This window comes from Ornithorhynchus anatinus, chromosome 4 (genome assembly GCF_004115215.2).
Source record: "Ornithorhynchus anatinus isolate Pmale09 chromosome 4, mOrnAna1.pri.v4, whole genome shotgun sequence".
NCBI classification, from domain to species: Eukaryota; Metazoa; Chordata; class Mammalia; order Monotremata; family Ornithorhynchidae; genus Ornithorhynchus; species Ornithorhynchus anatinus.
Genome location: NC_041731.1, coordinates 13,500,501 through 13,521,535, shown reverse-complemented (window position 1 = coordinate 13,521,535; position 21,035 = coordinate 13,500,501). Strand labels below are relative to the sequence as shown.

Here is a 21,035-nt window from a genome sequence, read left to right as displayed (position 1 = left end):
CCACGACAAGCTGAATTTAAACATTTCCCTTTTCAATCAGAAAACTTGGCTTTTTTTACATGGCTGGAAGGCAACAGAAGAGAAGAAGACAAGTGGGAACAAACTACTGCACTTTCCACTTTCTGTAAACCCCTGATTAACGGAGAGAAAGAGAGGAAAAAAAGAGAGAGAGGGGTGAAGCTGAAACAATAAAACCCAATGCAACTTATACAGAAATCTTTTTTAATTGTTTTTTTTTTATTTTCACGCATTAAAAAATGAAACACACTATACAAATGGTTGTTCATAGCAGATTACACGGGGGCCTTTCCAGACTCTCTTCTCCACGTGCTGCCGACACATTTATAGGACCGTCTCGGGGCGGCAGCGGGTTATCTTCTAGCCGATGTATTGATTTAAGTATTGAGTAGCATGCAACCCTCGGTGTGGAAGGTTTGATTCCTCTCTGTTCTTAAATTAGGTTAAATGGCGTGGGTGTCCATATTTACATACTTGAAATGTATCAATCCTGAGCAGTTCCGATGAAGTTTGAGACCGGCTGATGGGAGTCCACGTCTCAGGTTAAAAAGGGAGTCCGGGTGGCAGCGGCTTGGCTGCTGTGAAGTTCTGTCCATTTCATTCTTGCCGTCGCATCACTGTTTGCTGGGCGCCACACTGTCAGATGACTGCCCCGAACGGTTAAGCCAAGTAGCTGTAGGTGTCCTTTTCCCCGTCGACACGCTCCAGGTACTCCTTCTCGATCAGGATGTCGATGCATTTCTGCCCATTGAGAAGGGGAGAAGGAGAGGGGTTTGGTATTGCATCCTCAATGAAGGGGTACATAGTGAAGAAAGCACCTCCCCGCAAAATGTGAATGGTAAACCCCCAGCCAGCCTTACTGTTTTCTCCTTGGAATCAGACGACGTCTCTCCTCCATCTTTCCATCGCTGTCCCACTGTGGACTCCCTCGGTCCAAGGACTAACATCTCAGACCCCTCCCCAACCCTTTGAACCTCACAGCACCTACCCACTCCATCCTCTATCCCAGGTAGCTTTCCCTCAAGACTTCCTCTTCAACAGGGCTCTCTCCTTGGGGGGGGGGGGGCTCCTCAGGGAGCCTGGCAATTTCTTCCGAGGTGTCTGTCAGAGGGGGAATGTTACAGCCCTGCTGGGCCCAGGCCATTCTGGGGAATGACAGGCAGAAGCATCCCAGGACTTGGAGACAAAGTCGGCTGCCCATGTGCTCCAGGAGAGGATTTGAGAAGCCCCCGGTAGGGTGTCTTAGGGGAGGCTATGGGATTCTGTTTATTCCACCCTGGGGCAGACCTTGGAAAACCTGGGCTCATCATGCTCTGGACCTGATTTTCTGGAGAGGCATCCTGGGAGATGCCCCTTTTCCATTCCCAGGTTGGGGGTCTTTTTAATGGTATTTGTTAAGCAATTACTATGTGCCAGACACTCTATTAAGTGTTAGGGTAAATACCAGATAATCAGTTTGGACAGTCCACGGTCCACTGTCTTCACCCCCAGTTTACAAATGAGGGAACTAAGATACAGAGAAGGAAGTGACTCACCCAAGGTCACACAGCAGACAAGTCTGAAAAGCCTAAATCTGTCGTATATCCCCACAATGACCACTGAGACAACTACAGCATGGGAAACTCCCAAAGCTATTTGGAAAAGAGGAAGAGGCCATTTCTGCTTAGTACAAACTTCAACTCCACAAATCAAAGAGCTCCCCGAGGTCTATCGGGACACAGCTCCCCCACAACAGCGGAAACCCTCACCGAGACCTTTTCACTTGGTTTGGTTTCTCTTAAATTAAACCGGGATCGCGTCTACCGCTCCTCTTTATACCTTAATTACTGGGACCCGTGGTTTGAATCTCGAGGACAGTTGGGTTAGCACTTCTCCAAGCAATTGCTGGTGTTTTAAAACCTTCCGCATTTTCATGATCCGCACGATAGCAGCCTGAACAGCCAAAGGGGGAAAAAAATGATCGTTGTCATCACCAATTAGTCATCTGCCAAGGAGAATAGTCGGCCTTGTGAGGCGACTGGGCTTCCCCTTCTTCAAAGGAGAGCTCTCGTGGGCTGGGGCACGCAGGGGCTCGCCTGGATGGTGAGCGACAGACATCGGCCTCACCGTGGGCTGCTGCGGATCCCCAACTCAACTGCTCCTCCAAGGCGGAGCCTGCATCTTTTGCGCTAGGAGACTCCACATGTAGGCTGGCTGCCAAACCCAGATTTGTTCCTCAAGCCCGATGACGTGTTCCACTTTCGGGTCACTTCAGTTTCACCCGGCCCCCTCTTGTCAAAACAAAACTGCCCCAACCACCGTCACCCAGGCACTAATTGCTGGCTCCTATCCTCTCTTCACCATCACAGAGTGACTGCCATGCCTCCCCAGATTTAATGCAGCGAGAGCTCCGCTACCAACTCTCCAAATGTTCACTTAAACAATCGTCTGAAATACGAATACATGAAACTCCAACTCTGGAATGTATTTCAAGAGAAGGTATATCCGTATACATCTATATATGCATATATACACACACACACACATATACGTGTACATATGCGAACTATGTTAAATCCCCTTGATAATGGACACATCAGAAAGAAGGGCAATATATCAACTGGCATGTGCAATAGCCATCTAGTGGCCACGATGATATAAATTTTATCACACTCCCGGGAAAACCAACCCTTTGTGGACAGGGAAGGCGGGAAAGAAGGGGTAGAGAGGAGGAAGAGAAGAAAGAAGGATCTCTATCAGGAAGCAGGCAAGAGGGCTAATCCCGGATGTGAGCCCATTGTTGGGTAGGGATTGTCTCTGTTGCCGAATTGTACTTTCCAAGCGCTTAGTACAGTGCTCTGCACACAGGAAACGCTCAATATAGACGACTGATTGAATGAATGAATCTTGCTTCTGAATTTCCCCTAAAGTAATTTCCCTAAGTAATCTGAACTCCAAGGCCTCGCTCCTGATGAATTTGATCTTCCGCAGTTGTATCTGTGGGTCGCCCCCTCATCTCCTGGACACCCCTGACTCCTTGGCAAATATTAAAATATAGTTTTCAGTGGGGTGGGGAGGAATGACACACACACCCTATCCTTTCTCTGGTATAAAAACCAGGAGTGGTAGAGAGGTGCGTGAATATGTGTTCCTCATGCTTTTTAACAAACTGATCCTGAAGCAGTGTTGGGGCACATAACAATAATAATAATTGTCATTATTATAGTAGTAGTAATAATAATTATAAATTTGCTAAGCCCTTACTAAAGCCAAGCATTGCAATAGGCATTGGGGCTCACGATTTAAGTAGGACGGAGGACAGGTAATAATTCCCCACTCTGCAGATGAGGCAGCAGAGGCATATAAGTTTAGTGACTTGCCCAAGATCACGCAGCAGGTAGGCGGTAGAGCCGAAATTCAAACCCACGTCCTCCGGCTCCCAGGCCCATGCTCTTTCCACTAGGCCTCTGCTCTCCCCACGTGGCAGGAGAAGGAAGAGGGCACCCTTATCCATCTGGTAACCCTGGCCCCCCATAAGGTCCTCATCTGACCCCACTGACCCATATATTAGCTAGACATTAGCCTGGAGAAACTTAGTGTCCAAAGATGAGCCACCCACAAGGGACTCAATCTGGTTACTAGAAGTCACCTGAATCAATAGTTTCCGGTCTTCCTCTATATTCTTGTGGGTGGTTTCTTGCTCCTGCTTCTGTTCCGTCTTCATTGGCACGTTAATGTTCACCCTCAATTTTTTGCTATCAAGGAAAGAAAATCAAGCAGAATACCATTAGCCTCAATTCAGGGATCAAAACTTGAGAAAGATAATGAATCCCCTGATTTCAATTTTTAAATAGAGAAGCTTTTAGTATTTCAAGAAGACTTAGCCTACTGAACAAGGAAAGGTCACAGATTGCAAAATGTGAGGAAGCAACAAACGGTCTGCATTTGAACATCCAACTCAATCATCTCGTGATTCTGAAAATAAAAAACCATCTCACTTATTGCTTCAAATATTTGAAAGATCTAGTCAACAAATCACTGGACCAGCCACAGCTCACCACAGCCTCCTCCATGCAGACAGACCTCCAAATAAAATGGTGGCTCTTCCTGCCCTTGAGATTTTAATTTATTCTCCTTTATGTCCTCGGAACTAGGTCTAACTCGGTACCTTCTAGTGCTGACATTTTGTTCCAGATTGGAACCAGATTTGTTCCAGATCTACACAGCCGAATTTACCTGTCCCTCTGTGTGTCCTAGGACAAGTCACTTAACTTCTCTGTGCTTCAGTTTCCTCATCTGTCAAATGGAGATTCAATACCTGTTCTCCCTTCTTTCTAGCCTGTGTTCCCCATGTGGGACAGGGACTGTGTTCACCCTGATTGTCTTGTATCTACCCCAGTGCTTTGTATAGTGCTTGGCACCTAGTAAGTGCTCAAATAGACCACGGTTTATCATCATCATTGTTATAAAAGTTACAGGGTTGAGGGTGGGTAAAAGAGTAGCCATAACCGCTGCCACAAGACTCAAAGTGAGTCAGGCCAGGACTGTGCCATGACTGTCCCGAGGTGGCTACTCTTCCTATTCCTTGCCCCTTCTTCCTGGCCTCGAACCTGGTTTGTCCCACTCTGCCCTGAGAAGAGGAGAGCAGGATAGCTGCCTCGCTAAGGAAACACTGGGCATACAGCAGGCAGTGTATCTAGCCCATTAGGCCCAGGAAAATCGATTTCTTTTGTGTGCAGGCTTGGTGGATCAAGTAGCTGAATTGATAGGCTGATGTTTGGACACTGAGTATATGGAATTCTGAACAATTCGACCTTAAATTCTGCAACTACGGTGCAGTTTGAGACAATTAACAGCACTGTGTCATACCTACTGATATCTAATTTTCCTTACTTTTTATAGCCAAGATATAATTTTATTAAGGTATCCGGTTTCAATTCCATCTCATCAACGTTTGCATTTTCATCTTCCAAAACCTGTAAGAAAACCGCAATTACTACAAATTCCACAAAATTGTTTCATCTGAGAAACTACAAATATATAAAAAAAACTTACCAATAGCTTGGACTTCAACAAAATCTGTAGAACTTGTGCTAAAATATCCTACAATTACAAGGGAAGATGTGTTAGCTGACTGCATTTTACCTTTGGACCCCATAGAAAACCAAACGTCATTAGAAAGACACATTAGACTTTTGAGTGATCAAAAGGGGAAAGGGTGAGCAGGGATTACACTGCTACATTCTTGTTAATAGTGCTACTGCCCCATAAATCCTCAAGCCCTTCAAACTATGGGAAAAGTGAGCCACTTTGGCGAAAGCCAAACCACTCAAAGGGTGAGTCCACCTAAACTATTGAGAGCTTTCTAGAACTTTTGGGAAAATCTAAAAAGTTATAAGAGGATAATTGCATTCTAGAGCCATAAATTATCACCCCCACCAAGTCAGACGCTGATTTCGAGAATTCTACGGCTTTCCATCACACCCCTTCCCAGCTCTCCCTAAACCTGACATGATCCCCGACTGCTTCCCCAACAGAGTGGTGACCCCGATGCATGAAGAATGACAATACCATTTTGATTTGAGTGCTGTCCGTCAGCTGCTGAACAGTGTAGGCATCTTCTGTGTTGTATTGCAGTAGAATTGCCATCTGGAATGTAGACGCCTTGATGATGGCACCAAAAAGAAAGCAAATGGAGGACAAATGAAAAGATGAAAACTATTTAATTGTGAGTTCAAAGAATTCCTGCATGTATCCTATGAGTACAGGAGGGCTGGCTTATAGGAAAGAAGGGTAAGAGGGTTAGAAACAAAGCCAAGAGATTTAAATCTATTTAAAATGGCAGGCCAAATGCAATTCTTCACTGGTTGTTGTAGCTTTTTCACTGACATACAATTCTCCCTCATTATCTCTATTTCCATCTTTTCATAGGGTATTTTTGAAAATATTTTCCCGTAACCTATGACTTTAACCAGTCATGAAGCTTCAGGTGCTTTTATCACAACTTGAAAATGAGGCTCATTGTTCAGTATGTCTTGTTCATTCAATTGTATTTACTGAGTACTGTATGCACAGCACTGTACTAAGCACTTGGGAGAGTACAATAAAACAATAAACAGACACATTCCCTTCCCACAAAGAGCTTAAAGGTTGTCCAGCCAAATAGGTGCCTCGCCTTCCATGTGGCTCTTGGAAATTTTCCTAGGGGTCTCCTGTACCTGCTCCCACTGCCTGACCATCATGGTGACAGTATTTACTAAGTGCTTACTATGTGTTAAAGACTGTGCTAAGTTAAAAATAATAACAATAATTGTGATATTTGTTTAGCACTTACTGTGCATCAGGCACTGTACTAAGCACTGGGGTGGATACAAGCAAATCAGGTTGGACACAGTCCCTGTCCCGCTTGGGACTTTTTTTTTTAATGGCATTTGTTAAGCGCTTACTATGTGCAAAGCACTGTTCTTCCAGTCTCACTCCCCATTTTACCTAACCCTAATTCCCATCAACTTTCAACTCTTTACTTTTCCATGTGTGGGCTCTTCCACTCCCTTTCCCCAGGTGAGGACTACATAAACAGCTAATATGTTTTTCTAGTGAGTTGGTACAAGAACCAGGTTCATATACACATTTATATCCTTGCTGTCATCATGTTGATGGCTAACAATCCCTTGTTTTTGTCCTGGAAAGTCTGAGCCCCTGGCAACAACGAGTGCCAGGTCATAATGCTCTCCTACACAATGTTGAATCACCAAGGTATTTTCTTTCTCGGCCACCGGCACAGAGAGCAAGTCAGCCTGACCACTACTGTGTTAACACTGTTAGCCCTCTTCGAATGGAAAGGAGGCATCTGCTTCAGGCAAGTAGGCTTGTGCCTGGCCCCTAATTAGACAAGGTCACTGTGGCTACTGGTCCAAAGAACATTAATCAGGATGCCTTCTGCCTTTTTCGAAGGATGTCTTAAAGTAGGGGTGAGATTTTGATACCCTCGGGTGGCTGTTGATAACTCTGTTGTCTAGTACTCTCCCAAATGCTTATCCTATATCTACCCCAATGTCCAATATAATTATAATAGTAATAATTTCTATTTGTCAGACATTTCACCAGCTCTCCTTCCTTCTCATGAGCTTTCTCCTCACTTATCAGTCTTTTTCACCTGATACTCCCAACCAGCACTTCACAAATAGGATTCTCAGCATTAATGCTTTGAACACAAAACATCAGTTCAAAGCTACAAATTAATTAGCAGGCTTTCAAAAAACAAATCTTCATGAAACCCAGTTCAAACTTCCTTGATGCTTGAAACAAAGTTTTTATTTGTGTGAGAGCCCCCAGGAATGCTTTCTTTAATGTTAAAGAGGACTATGGCATTTTTACACAAGGATTTATGTAAATAATTATAAAGAATAAGCTGGTTTAGCTGGGGGGGGGGGGGGGGGGAGGCTGAGGGGCACATTCCATCTCATTAGCATTCTTGTCCCAACATAAAATTATAAAAATCTTCCAATTTTTTTTCATTCTTACCTGCAAGGTGTATCTGTTTTTGAAACAGTTGGTTACCAATTCCCCTTTGGAGAGTTGATATAACCAAGTCAATTTTCTTCCACTGTGGCGACTAGCATAAAAAGCTGTAAATCGCTGATAACTACGTTCCAGCTGTGTAATAACAAACCACAAAAAAGACAAGTAAACATCACATTTTAGAAACGGCATTTTGATCACTCTTGTATGGCTACTCTCTAGTAGGGGAGATTCCCAGTGATGAATCTGAGACTGGAAGGGGGTGGTAGGGGAGAGAAGAGGAGGCTTCCAACAACTTTTAAGAGCAACTTGTGGAGATTGTCAGTTACCAGATGGCTTGAAATAGCAATATTTTCATTTGATTAAAATGAAGCAGCACCACCTGGTGGAAAGAGCACAGGCCTGGGTGGCAGAGGACCTGTGTTCAAATCCAGGCTCCTCCACTTGTCTGCTGGGTGACCTTGGGCAACTCGCTTATCTTCTCTGTGCTCGTTACCTCATCTGAAAAAGGGGGCCTACATTCTCATCCCTCCGATTTTGACTGTGAGCCCCATGTGGGACGGGGACTGTGTCCAACCTGATTATCCTGAACCTATCCCAACACTTAGTACAGTAAGCACATAGCACATAGTAAGCGCTTAACAAGTACCACTGGGCGGGGAGGGAGGAAACCTAAAATAAGCCAGATTCTTTTGGATAGTCAAAATTACTTCCTTTGGGTGGAATACTATCTCCTTCCCAAACCCGGAAGACCAATTTAGTCCATTGCCATGATGTATACACAATCTATGTAACAGTGGCACAAACAATCCTCTGGTCGTCTGAAAGATTTCAGGCCCCTCCCAAAGGGCCTAGTTAATTACCAGGGAGGAGCTTTAAGCACTGGAATGATGGGATGAAAAATCCACTGAGGATCAACAATGTGGTAGTTATCATGTTTAACTAAAAAACAAGATCAATCAATCACTCAGTGGTATTTAAAGATGTAAAAGAACCTTTACCTCTGAAGGCAGGGCAAATGTACACGACTGTTGAAAGGGCCAAGATCCAGAACTCAGGACTTGTATACTAAAATCCACTAAAAAAGAATTCATAGAGTTAAGGAAATTACATAAGATAGCTGGTTTCAGAAATTAAAATTCTATATCGCGAGTTTAGGTTTGGGCTACATAATAATACGATGCTACATTAATGGCAAGTTAGGAAATCAACATCCTCTTTCTGGTTCACCACTATTGTTTAATCTAAATACTCAAGTGGTCAGAAAAGGAAATGTAAAAACAAAGGGGGCAGAAATATATTTTTCTCTATAAAAGAACATTCCAAATTTCCAACCCCTGACACTTCACTACTACTACTCACGCTCCAACTTCATTTTTGAATTTTGTCAAACTATACTACGATCATTTATGGTTTAACCTGCATCCCTTTTGGGCCTGTAAAAGTCCACTCACCTCCAAGGCACATCCAAATGGGACCAGCCATAAAAAGTTTTGCCTAACAGAACTCTGGGACAACTTTGAACAATGGAAAAGTTGAAAAATGGTTTTATTATGCATCACTTTAACCTAACGCTTACAGCTAAGATCTAGCAGATGTAGCAGCCATTACTCATGAGTTACAAGGACAGTTTCATCATTTGCAGTTAACACATACTTGGGATGGAAAAATTGTCAAATTGAAAGCCTACTGAACATGGGAGAATAGATGCCTTTTCCCTGACTTTTCTTAAAACAAGAAAAGGAAAAATCCCCTCAGAGATCCAAAGTTGAGTGCTTGAGCTCCTGCCTCGAGGTTGGCTCAAATGTCCTTCCCTGACAACCCTCCCAATCCCCACTCTTCATCTCCTATCTCTGGTGAGATTGGCTGGGTCAGTATGGAGCCCTAGAAGGCAGACTTCCCCCGACCCCAGTCCCCCCTCGCCATATTCCTCGGCTCTCACTGCCACTACTCTGGTGCTAGAAAGTGCTAGGACGCAGCAAGGCCTAATGGATAGAGCTCAGGCCTGGGAGTCAGAAGGCCCTGGGTTCTAATCTCAGCTGTGCCACTCATCTGCTGTGTGATCTTGGGCAAGTCAGGTCACTTCTCTGTGGCTCATCTGTAAAATGGGGATTAAGACTGTGAGCCTCATGTAGGACAGGGACTCTGTCCAACCTGATGTGTTTGTTCCCATCCTAGCACTTAGTACAATGCCTGGCACATAGTAAGCGCTTAACAAATACCATTAAAAAAGACAGACTGCTTTTCACCCTGAATTTTACTCAGTAGGGAAAAGAGAGCCCCAACTTGGTTCCTGATCATTTTTGGTATGAGGCAATTTTCTTTTCTTTTGCTTTCTGTCCTCTGAGGGAGATGAGTCTTTTGAACATATGGCCGTTGTTATTCAATATGTGAGCTGAAATAATACAGCTGAAATACTACACTTACTGTTCACATATTAAGAAATTATTTCTCTGAAAAGTTATTTTAATCAGTCTGACAATAAAATACTCACTGCCCTAAATTGTGACAACTGCCTAATTACCTAGAACAAAGATGACTGAACTTTCCTGGGTCTTTAAAAGAGGCTTACAGAATGACACAATACTTACAATCTAATGGTTCAGAATTGGTCAGGTGTTTTTTGAACTGTTCATTTAAATCTTTGCTTACACCAATGTCTTGAAACATTCGCTGTAGCTTGGAAGTGTATTCAAAACCACAGGCTTGCTGAAATTAACAGAGAACAGCTTATGAATAATGTAATTCTGCACACATAGAACAAACATAAAAGATTTCTAAAGTACAAAAAAGTCTTTTTGGAAATCACTTTTGTAAAACCAAATTATATTTCGCTGAGAAAATTACTGGTGAAGGTGGCAACATTTTATTGTACACTCAAATACTTGGGTCAAAATTTTTATCTAAAGGAATATGTTTAAGCAACAACAACAACAACAACAAAGTCTAAAACTCCATTCTAAACTGGACTGTCAAATACAGCAGTCCCTGATTATAATGATCTTATTTGAACACTCATTGGGGCAACTGACTAAAATTCAAAAGCACAACCAATGAATGGCCTTTATTTAGAGTTTAAGAACATATACTGTAGTCTCATTGTGGGCAGGGAACACACCTACCAACCCTGTTATTCTGCAATCTTCCAAGCACTTAGTACAATGCTCAGTACACAGTAAGCACTCAGTAAACAGGATTGAGTTAATTATGTTGGTTTTTAGAAAATAGATATTTATACTCTTTGCATTAAGTTTTTGGGCCTTGGGAACATGCTAATATGGTATACGTAAGGGAAGCTATATTTCATTTAGGGCTCTTTCACTTAGCACTCTTTTTGTGGACCCAATTAAGAACATTAACAAGTGCTTTTTGTAGTAAAATCAAGTGACACTGCTATGATCAGCTGGTACCCAAGGCAATCCTTTGGCTGAAGGCTAAGTGACAAACCTGATTGACTGCAGGAGGGTCTAGCAGCCCTGGCCTGGGGTGTTCACACCTAGAGAAGCAGCGTGGCTCAGTGGAAAGAGCACGGGCTTTGGAATCAGAGGTCAAGGGTTCAAATCCCGGCTCGGCCACTCGTCAGCTGTGTGACTTTGGGCAAGTCACTTAACTTCTCGGTGCCTCAGTCCTCATCTGTAAAATGGGGATTAAGACTGTATGCCCCATGTGGGACAACCTGATTCCCCTGTGTCTACCCCAGTGCTTAGAACAGTGCTCGGCACATAGTAAGCACTTAACAAATACCAACATTATTATTATTATTGTTGTTGTTAATGCTGGCTGGCCCTGAGTTCTGAGGGACCAGTGAGTGACAGAGTGGATGAGGCAGGCCCTCCAAGTTTAAACTTGTCTCCCCAGAGGTCCTGAGTCCCATAAAAGGGTTCAAGGAGCCCTGGGAGGCCCAGGGGCATGAGCTGTTGGCTGAGGAAACTGTACAGTGTGATAAAGTGTAGAGGAGGTAGGAAGCTACATTAGGCCACTTAAGGCTCTCATTCATTCATACATTCATTCAATCGAATTTACTGAGCACTCTACTAAGTGTTTGGGAGAGTACAATACAACAATAAACAGACATTTCCTGCCCATACCACAGTGCAACGTGCAGAAGTTTCTACTAGAATGTTCCTCTCTAAGCCAAAGTCTGAGCATAAGGAAATCACTCTAAATTTGGGCAGGGAATATTTAACAATGTGGGATGTGAATCCCTGTTTCCTGAAGCCCCTTCTAGTTTTGCAAAGTACAAATGAGGAATCCCCGTTCAGGATTAAGTATCATCTAGAAAGTGACTGCGATCCCTTCGGAAAAAGATCTGCTGACCATACGTTGCAATTTGGCACGGTCCAAGGGTTTTCAATAAAGATGAAACTCTTTTTTAAAAAATATCCAGAACAAATACACTGTTTTGAAAACAATTTATAAAATGAGCTCTGCTAGCAAAATAACAGTCTAGTGGAAACACGAGTGTGACTGTAGTCAGAAGACCTGGGGTGAAGCTTTGGGCTTCATCATTAACTGGGCAACAGTAGGCAAATCACTTCACTTTTCTTTGCCTCACTTTCCTCACTTGTAAAATCCTCTGTAAACAATCCACCTCACTACACCATAAAGAACAGGAAAGCAACTTGAATTTGAGATTTTATAAGATCTTAATTATTAACCATTGATTGCTTGTCAGGCATTAAAAACTTCCATGAGGGTTGGGTTTTTTTTGCCAAGTGCAAATAAAGCATTCAGTAGGAAGAGGGAAGAGCTAACCTTCAGTTTGGAGATCATGCTCGCCTCTGCATCATCACTCGCGCTGTTTTGGTGTACAAGTCTCTTTGCCAACATTTTGGCATAGAACTTTTGAAATACGTCTTTATCTTCAATGTACTTGAAGACAACCATCTGCCAAAAACAAATATTAGAAAACATGAGATATATAACATACAAACACACATACACACATTGGGATTAAGCCCCATGTGGGACAGTGACACTGTATCCAAAATGATTTGCTTGTATTCACCTCACTGCCAAGTACAGTGCCTGGCATGTGGTAAGCACTTCAATACTACAATTATTATTGTTGTTATTATTAAAGCGGAGTGGATGGGTAAAGGGAAGACAGCTAATGGAGTGCCTCAAAACTGGTGCTCAGAAGTTTCTGTTTGATATGCAGATGAAAAGGAAACCACTCAAGGCATTTGAGGAGAGAAGCGACATGAGGAATTACGTTAGATCTGGGTAACAGAATCAAGTGTAGACTGGACAGGGGTGAAGCCAGAAGAAAGGAGAGATCAGTGAGGGGGCTGATATTCCGTAATCTGGCCAGGCTAGGAGGAGCACTTGGGTCAGGGTCAATGACTGTTTGCATGACAGGAAGGAGTGGATCTGGGAAACGTTATAAATGTAAACTGACAGGCTTTAGCAACAGACTGAATGTGAGATTTGAAACACATCTAGGAGACGAGAATAATGGTAGTGGTGGGGTCAACTGTGATGATAAAGTTAGGTGGAGAAGAGGATATGGGAGGGCAGATGAGTTCAATTTAAATTATACTGAGTTTAAGGTATTAGATTGTGGGTTCCTTGAGGGTCAGAGTCAGTCTAATTCGCAACTGTGTATCCTTTCCTGGTGCTCAATTCAGTGCTCTCTGCACCCAGTAAGTGCCTAATAAACCCTATTACTACTGCTAAAGTGTTAGTAAGAAGCTCTGTGGAGCTGTCTTACAGGCAACTGCACAAAGAAGATTGAAAAGCACCAGAGATTGGGGCTGATGACACAGAGGAAGCAGCTGAAGCCCTGGAGGCAGATAAGATTCTGTAGATTTGACTAGGGAAATCAGGGAAAGAGCCTGCAAAAGAGAAACCAGAGAAGCCAGAGGAAAGCCAACAGAAATACCAAGATTAGATAGGATTTCCAGGATAATGGAAGGGTCCACAATGTCAAACCCCACTGAGAAGTCAAGAGGGATTAGGATACAACAGAAAGCTATTAGATTTGGTGAGAAGGAAGTTACTGGTGATCTTGGAGAGTGTTCTATTTCTGAAGACCTCATAATTCAGGTTTTTAAAATGCAAACAAAAAGCATTTTTACTTCAGTATTTTAGAGTGAAAGCTGTAATCAATGTTTCAGGAAGATACAGTTATGCTGACTGAGGCTCAATACTAAGAAGAGTTGAGTTGTGCAGATTTGGGGGAAGAACAAATACTTCCCAATGATAATATTAAATAACTTACAGTCCTTTCTCTATCCTATGATAATGCCAGGAATGGTACTTATTGGCACGTGTCTGTGATACATATAGATGTGCACACGCATCTGTATAACAGCAAATCAATTTGCTTCTTCATTCTGCTGTAGGAAATTGGCATTATTACCCAGGTCCTCTCCCACACTGTCCCTTCAGCTAGGGAGTATGAGTCACTATTTTTTCCACAAAGCATGGGAAAATTGGAGAATTGCTCCAGGATATTTAAAACCAGCCCTGCAACCACTGACCCCTGAACCACTGTGCTTGTGCTTGCAGTCAAAAACAATTTCACACATAGTAAGAGCTTAACAGATATCATAATTATTAATTATTGTTCTGCTTTGCCCTTCCCTCCAAAAAAAATAAATATTGCAATTAGGAAAGCAATGAGTGGAGAAGTGGGAGAGGAGCATTGGCCTGAGAAAGCACAGAGATTACTATAGCACCTTACCACTTGATTGAGCGTATCTTCTAGCTCTGCTTCCTCTGGGTTCTTTGAGCTGAAATCCAAAGAGAACAGTTTGATTTATAAATTAAATACCTATAGGGTAATGCTTACAAGATTTCAAAGATTAAAACAGCAGGAAAAAAATTGAAAAGTACCCCAACTACATCTTTCAGAGATCCCAGCAACAGTTCATTCAGTTATCGAGAGGGTAGAAACCTTTCAAATATCCAAACAATATCATATTACATGCTCACGAGGGATAATTTATTAAATACAATCAAGGTTGCCATTTGCTGTCTTCAAGAGTCTGCCCTGTGATAAGCGCACACTGAAAAATTGAGATAGATGCAGGGTAGAAATATCAATCGTACTAATATCTGATGAACTGATCCTTACTTGTAGGCAGCAATTCTGAAATGTGGAGAAAAATAATTGGAACATTTGGGGTCAGAGAGCTAGGTGTCTAAGGTCTACCCTGCTTAGGGAGTTTGCCAAACATCAGCTTATAAATAGCAACACTATTTTATACTGACTAACTAAGGGAAAAGCAATTTAGATGCCCCCAAATATAAACAATGACAATATGTAGCACTGCATTATAGCAAAGAGTGAAGGATGATCATATTACTACTTCTAGGCATGAAGCCCAGTGCTGATCTGATACACAACGCATAACACACAAGCACAATACAGTCCAAACTTGCACATTACAAAGTGACACCCAAGACAGCGTAATGTCAGACTCCTGGAGAATGAAGGGGCTTTCAAGAAGCATTTTGATCCCACAGAAGTGGTATCAGTAAGGAACCTACCAGCAACATATAAGTGAACAGCAAGTGACCCAGAGGTAGCAATTTCATCAACAAAAAACTCAATGATTTGCTATAAATCAATCAGTGGTATTTATTGAGCACTTTACTCTCTGCAGAGCCCTGTACTAAGTGGTTGGGCAAATGCAATACATCAGAGTTGGTAGATACATTCCCTGCCCACAGCGAGCTTTCAGTGCAGAGCGGGAGAGCTACAAAGAGCTATTTAGTCTGAACACTGTCCAACAGGGCAAAGAGATTTGAAAATGGAATTTAAAAGGCCTGGCTTCGGCAGCCTGTGAGGCAAAGTGGGCCACCATGGGTGTCAAGTTCCATATCACTATCCATCCTAGTAGGGACATAAGTACTAATAACAAAAGCATAATGGTTCTTCTCACTTGGTGGGAGGGTGATGGCTAAAAGGCATTCATGTCTGATGGCAGGCTTAGGAAGTCCCGAGGTTCAATTCCACTCAATTGTATTTATTGAGTGCTTATGGCATGCAGAGCACTGTACTAAGCATTTGAAAAGTACAATTTGGCAACAGATAGAGACAATCCCTACCTAACAACGGGCTCACAGTCTATAAGAGATTGCCCAATTCCACAATTTGACTGTCTCTGCCCAGAAGATGCTCTTTCCAAAATATAGTAGATTTAGCACCTCTTTCTGTGAGCTTTTGATTTGGGATTGTTCAGAGACATAGTCTTTCTCATTGACTAAACTGTCTCCCTCCACAAAAACAAGAGGTTACCATGCTGGAATATGAGGTTTAGAATATTTGCAAACCAGAACACAAATTAAATTAAGGAGTGTTGAAAAGAAAGCAAAAGACTTAGATTGTGATCCCCATGTGGGACACAGACTGTGTCCAACCTAGTGAACCTGTGTCTACCCCAGCGCTTAGTGCAGTTCTTGGCACATGGTAGGTGCTTCACAAATACTGCAATGATGACGGTGATGATGAGAGTTGATTAGAGAAACCACCAGGTACAAGAAAAGTCTGGAACATAGTATAAGGTACACTCCATTCATCCACCCATCTTCACAGAGACTGCTGGTGGTGGAGAGTTGGGGACTGTTCTCCCAACAGTGAGTGTCTAATTGGATACAGTGTGAAGCAGCACTGGAAGACATAGGCAAACTACGTGTATGTCACTTAATTAGGCATCATGCAAAGTAATTTCACCCCATTTTTTGTATGTGAAAATTTGAATAAAAACCACCCCTGAAATCGGTTATTTTTTGATGACACAAATGGTAAATTAGACTTTAATCAAACTTGGAGCATTTAAAACTTTGAAATAAAGATTAAATATATAATCCACTTGGTACCTTTTCTTGAGCAAGGAATCACAATACCGGGCCAGCAGCTCGGGGGATTTACTGGACGACTGGGCCATTTTTGTCACTGCGTTGTTATTTATAAAGCGTCCACAAGCCTGTGAAGAATATATGAAAAGTTTGAAAAACCTTCTAAGTAGACACATAAGGAGAGGTCCAACATTAACGTACTTACTTTATCAAGTGCAGCTACAAAGCCAGCATCGTTGTTGAAAGCTGACATCACTAGTGCATTATATTTCTTATGAACATCCAACACTGTCTGTACATACATTTTTGGGTCCTTCGGGGGGGAAAAAACAGAAACAAAAGTTAGTTACTTCATACCAAAGCAGTTCAATTGTTTTAGGGCCCTTAAACAGTTCTTCAAAGAGTTCCATTATCCTTTTACAAACCACTAGCAAGTAAGTTAAAACAAAATTTGGGAGGCTCATTAAATGAAACACAGAGGAAATAATTTCCATCTATTATAAATCTCTTCCTCTTCCAAATATCTGTCTTGCTCAAAACACAGTGCCTATATTAAATCGAGAACAAGCAATCTGATTATTGTTCTAAGAAAACATTAGTTCTTCGAAACAAAAGGGGAGGGACAAAAAGGGCTTCAAATTAGCCATATTCAGATTATCCAACATTTTTGTTCAATATTAGCTGCTCCAAATTGTGTAACATTTTGAAGAAATAGGTATCAACTTAGAAGGGTCATACTCTATGGGAAAAACACACAATCTTTCTCACTTAGAAATTCATTAGCAATGGTTAAACAAAATGTGGATCAATTTCTTTTTCGCTCACATAAGGATGCTTTTTTAAATGAAAAAGGTGGCAATTCTTAAAATTTATTTCACGTCAAAAAGAAACAGCATTAAGTATTCCCCACACTAAATGTGGCTTTCAATTCATTAAAATTCCACTGTTCAAATACTAATCTTGAAAAGGTTTTTTTTTTTTTTAGAAATTCCTAAAATGTCTCTGCACAAACAACAAGCATCCAGACCTCGTGTTCTTGCCATGCATAGTTTTCACGGGCTGGACCTGAACTCAAGAAAGTTGTTTGCTTTTACTACACTCATGGGATCAAATATGTTCTAAAGTGTCCCCAGTTCCACCTTTCTAGACAGAAAGAACCCTCCTAACCTCTAGAATGAATCGTGGGAGACCTTGGGTGATCTCATTCTCCCACCATTAGATTTCCTCACTATCCTTGGCTCCCATGTAATGGCCAACATATAAAATACTCAAAATCCTTAAGTCCAAGTTCTCTAAATATTCTACACAAGAAATTTATAAACAACGAATGGCAGAAATAGTTTGAAAAAAAAAATCAATCACTCTTCAGTACTCTACGGAAGATGAAGTGCAGTATAAATCTAAACAGGACTTGGATAGTTTTCAAACTTCAAAAGTTCAGAATAGTGTAGCCTAGAATCAGTTTGAATGGATGCCCTATCAGAAGCTTCAGAAAGAAACTGGCCCTATCGATGGGAGATTTCTGTTTAAAATTCCTACTCAAACGACATCCTTTTCAAAAGATAAAACCAATCTCTACACCTGCTATGGACATGATGAAAGGACACCAGAGGGCTTAGGGAAGCTAGAGACCAGAAGCAAACCTGGAGAACAAAGATCATGATCTAAGTCTGTAGATGAAAAGTATTCATTATCATTGAAACTTTCTGAATACACTAGGATTTCACCTCAAAGAAGAAAAGTCTCTCCCCCTTTTTATAAAATATAATATAGGCAATATTTCTGTTCCAGCAAAAATAGAATATATAGTCACCAAAATCCTCTACATTACAAGCAAATGAATTACCATCATGTGTTAATTTATCCCTCTACCAATACTATTCAATTTGATAAAAGCAATGCTAAAGCTTTTAGATACCTCTCATATGCACCCCGGACTAAGGTTTTAGCATTTTAGCATTGTTTATTAGTTTTCTCTGCTGGAGGAAGGATGATTCATGAGTCCGTTATTTCAGAGGGTCACATCTTACTGAAATAACCCTAAATGACATCATCCCCTCATTGAGAGGACTGCTTTGCTTGGCTTTAGAGATTGAAAAGACCTAAATAGGGAAAGATAAATCTTTGCTAGCCACTGGTTTAGGCTAGAGGAAGATATACAGGTTCTTCTTATTGTAGATTCTCAATAGCTTCATTCCAATTAAGTCGGAAGCAAATGATTAAGACTGGGGCTTTGCCACTCTCAACAATTTGATGTTCTCCCATAAACCCAGGGATCCATTCTTGCATAACTCTAGGTTAAGGAAAACTCACATTATTTTTTTTATGGTATTTGTTAAGCATTTACTATGTGCCAGGCAATAAGCGCTGGGGTAAATACAAAATAATCAGATTGGACACAGTCCTAGTCCCACATGGGGCTCACAGTCTTAATCCCCATTTCACCGATGAGGTAACTGTGGCCCAGGGAAGTGAAGTGACTTGCCCTAGGTCCCACAGCAAACAGATGGTAGAACAGCATTAGAACCCAGATCCTTCTGATACGCTGGCCTAAGCTCTGACCACAAGACCACACTGCTTCGCTGTGGACTTTATAGTACTCACCCTGTGTCTGAAAGCGGATGTGTGTGTTCCCAACTAATTCTTCCAATACCATGTCATACTGCATTCAGAGAGTGAAAATGGGAATTTCTGGCAGAACTGAATGTGCTCTAACCAAAACTGTAGGGCAGCCACATAAAGTTCAATTCTAAGAAGTTATATTGCTCTATCATATGGGAAGGAGCATGGGCTAGTGGATAAAGCATGGGCCTGGGAGTCAGAAGGACCGGGGTTCTACTCCTAGCTCTGCCATGTGTCTGCTGTGTGACCTTGGGTAAGTCATTTTACTTCTCTGGGCATCATTTCCTCCTCTGGAAAATGGAGCTTGTGAGCGCTGGGTGGGACAGGGACTGTGTCCAGCCCAATTAACTCATTTTATCTACGCCAGGACTTAGTAGAGTACCTGGCACATAGTAAGAGTTTAACAAAATACCACTATTATTAGTGTTATTATTATCATAAGAAATGTGGTATATCTTTCCACTCTCACTGTCATTCTTACTGGCAGCCAAGAAATTTTTCTTCTAATGAGAAGTTGCACATTTCCACCCCAACCCTAGAAGTTAATTTTATTTCGGGACTCAAGGATTTGGTGGCTGGGCAAGAAGTACCTATATCAGACACTCAGCCACTTAGGCAGTGGAAATATCAGGGAGGGCAGGAAGAACTCACTCCTTCACCCTTTTCCTAGTATTTGCATTTCTCTACTTTCAGCTTTACTGGAGGAGTATGAAGGTGTGGGAAAGAGGAAAATGTTGAAGACAAATCTAAGGCTAAACCCATGCCCAAAATAATTAAATCTGAACAGCCTCTATGGACCCGCGATGACTATTACACAAATACACTGGGGTCACTCCGAGTATGTGAATGAGTCCCAAGGAAAATCACAGTAAAAATCACTGCTGGAAATTCATAAATGAAAAAATATAATATATAAAATCACTGATTCACCAAAGTAGTCAATTACAGTCCCACACAATCCATCTTCTTAAAATCACTTACATTTAAAGCAGCTTCTCCACATTTTTCAATTGCAGCTAGACCTTGATTATGAATATGGGTTTCCAACAGCTTTTTCAGTTCTCCGAGGCCATCCTGGATTCGAGATACAAGATTATACATCCTCCCCAAATCTAAAAGAAAATAAAACGATTTTAGCAGGTTATTGCTCATTTTATTCATCTTAGTGGTGTATTTTTGTTACTGATGGAAAAGGAGAACTTCCTTCTAAATTAGTTTAATTGAAGAAGTGAAAACACAACCCATATTCATGACTTCAGGCCCTATCTTTAATTTAAAACTTTAAAAGCTACTTCTGCTTATTTATAAACACAGCAGACACCTCAAATTAAGCAGCCTTTTGAAAGATTATTAAGAGGTGCCCAAAAGACACTGCCAACAGGAACCTAAGTCTTTCATCTGCACTCAGTAAAGAATGAATCCTATGCCCCTTAATTTGAATGGATGTCAACCGGCAAATCGTGTTATGCAGTACTGATTTACTTAATGAAGAGAGTTACTGATCAACCATACCCATGCTTCTTTAGACTTCCTTTTCACGGTTATTTAAATGAAAAAGCTGCTTACTGTTTTACATTATACCATTCCTGCTCAATATCTGTAATATTCAGTTACCAGAAACAAAGTGAGAGAATTCCACAAAAAATCAATGAAGTTTGTTCCTCTACTATGCTCAGCAAAAATGATCATTCAGACTTAAACCTAAGAGCTACTGGAGCCAGAAGTGTCTGCACTTCTTCCTGTTAAACCTCATGTGTCGCTTGACAGTTGGGAGTAGAAGAGGCTGTGGGCAACCCTCATTAATCTGTGATATTTACTGAGCGCTTACTATGTGCAGAGCATGGAACTAAGTGCTTGGGGGAGTACAATAAAAGAGGTGGAAGAAACATTTCCTGCCCAGAAGGAGCTCACAGTCTAAGGTAGGAGATATTAAAAATAAATTACGGATATTTACATAACTGCAGTGGGGATGAGGGTGTACCTCTGGAATAATAGCTGACCACCCCTGATTTAGGTGGTACAACCCTAACCAATGAATCCTATCAGTTAATCAATGGTATTTACTCAGCACTTAATATGTGCAGAGC

General features: G+C 41.6%; 1 protein-coding gene across 3 annotated transcripts in view; it reads right to left on the bottom strand.

Annotated features, from left to right (window-relative positions):
- Positions 1-205: 205 nt before the first annotated feature.
- The window catches only part of CUL1 (cullin 1), a 77,053-nt gene continuing 56,223 nt past the window's right edge, over positions 206-21,035 (bottom strand). For all 3 annotated transcript variants that reach the window (XM_029062617.2, XM_029062618.2, XM_029062620.2), the window contains exons 9-22: positions 19,930-20,060; positions 16,532-16,639; positions 16,348-16,454; positions 14,207-14,255; positions 12,274-12,405; positions 10,110-10,227; positions 8,520-8,596; positions 7,522-7,653; positions 5,569-5,661; positions 5,053-5,100; positions 4,891-4,973; positions 3,647-3,752; positions 1,837-1,950; positions 206-759 (exon numbers count right to left, since the gene is read on the bottom strand). In XM_029062617.2, coding sequence (XP_028918450.1) covers positions 679-759; positions 1,837-1,950; positions 3,647-3,752; positions 4,891-4,973; positions 5,053-5,100; positions 5,569-5,661; positions 7,522-7,653; positions 8,520-8,596; positions 10,110-10,227; positions 12,274-12,405; positions 14,207-14,255; positions 16,348-16,454; positions 16,532-16,639; positions 19,930-20,060 — 1,379 coding nt within the window. In that variant the 3' untranslated portion in view covers positions 206-678. The remainder of the gene's footprint in view (positions 760-1,836; positions 1,951-3,646; positions 3,753-4,890; positions 4,974-5,052; positions 5,101-5,568; positions 5,662-7,521; positions 7,654-8,519; positions 8,597-10,109; positions 10,228-12,273; positions 12,406-14,206; positions 14,256-16,347; positions 16,455-16,531; positions 16,640-19,929; positions 20,061-21,035) is intronic.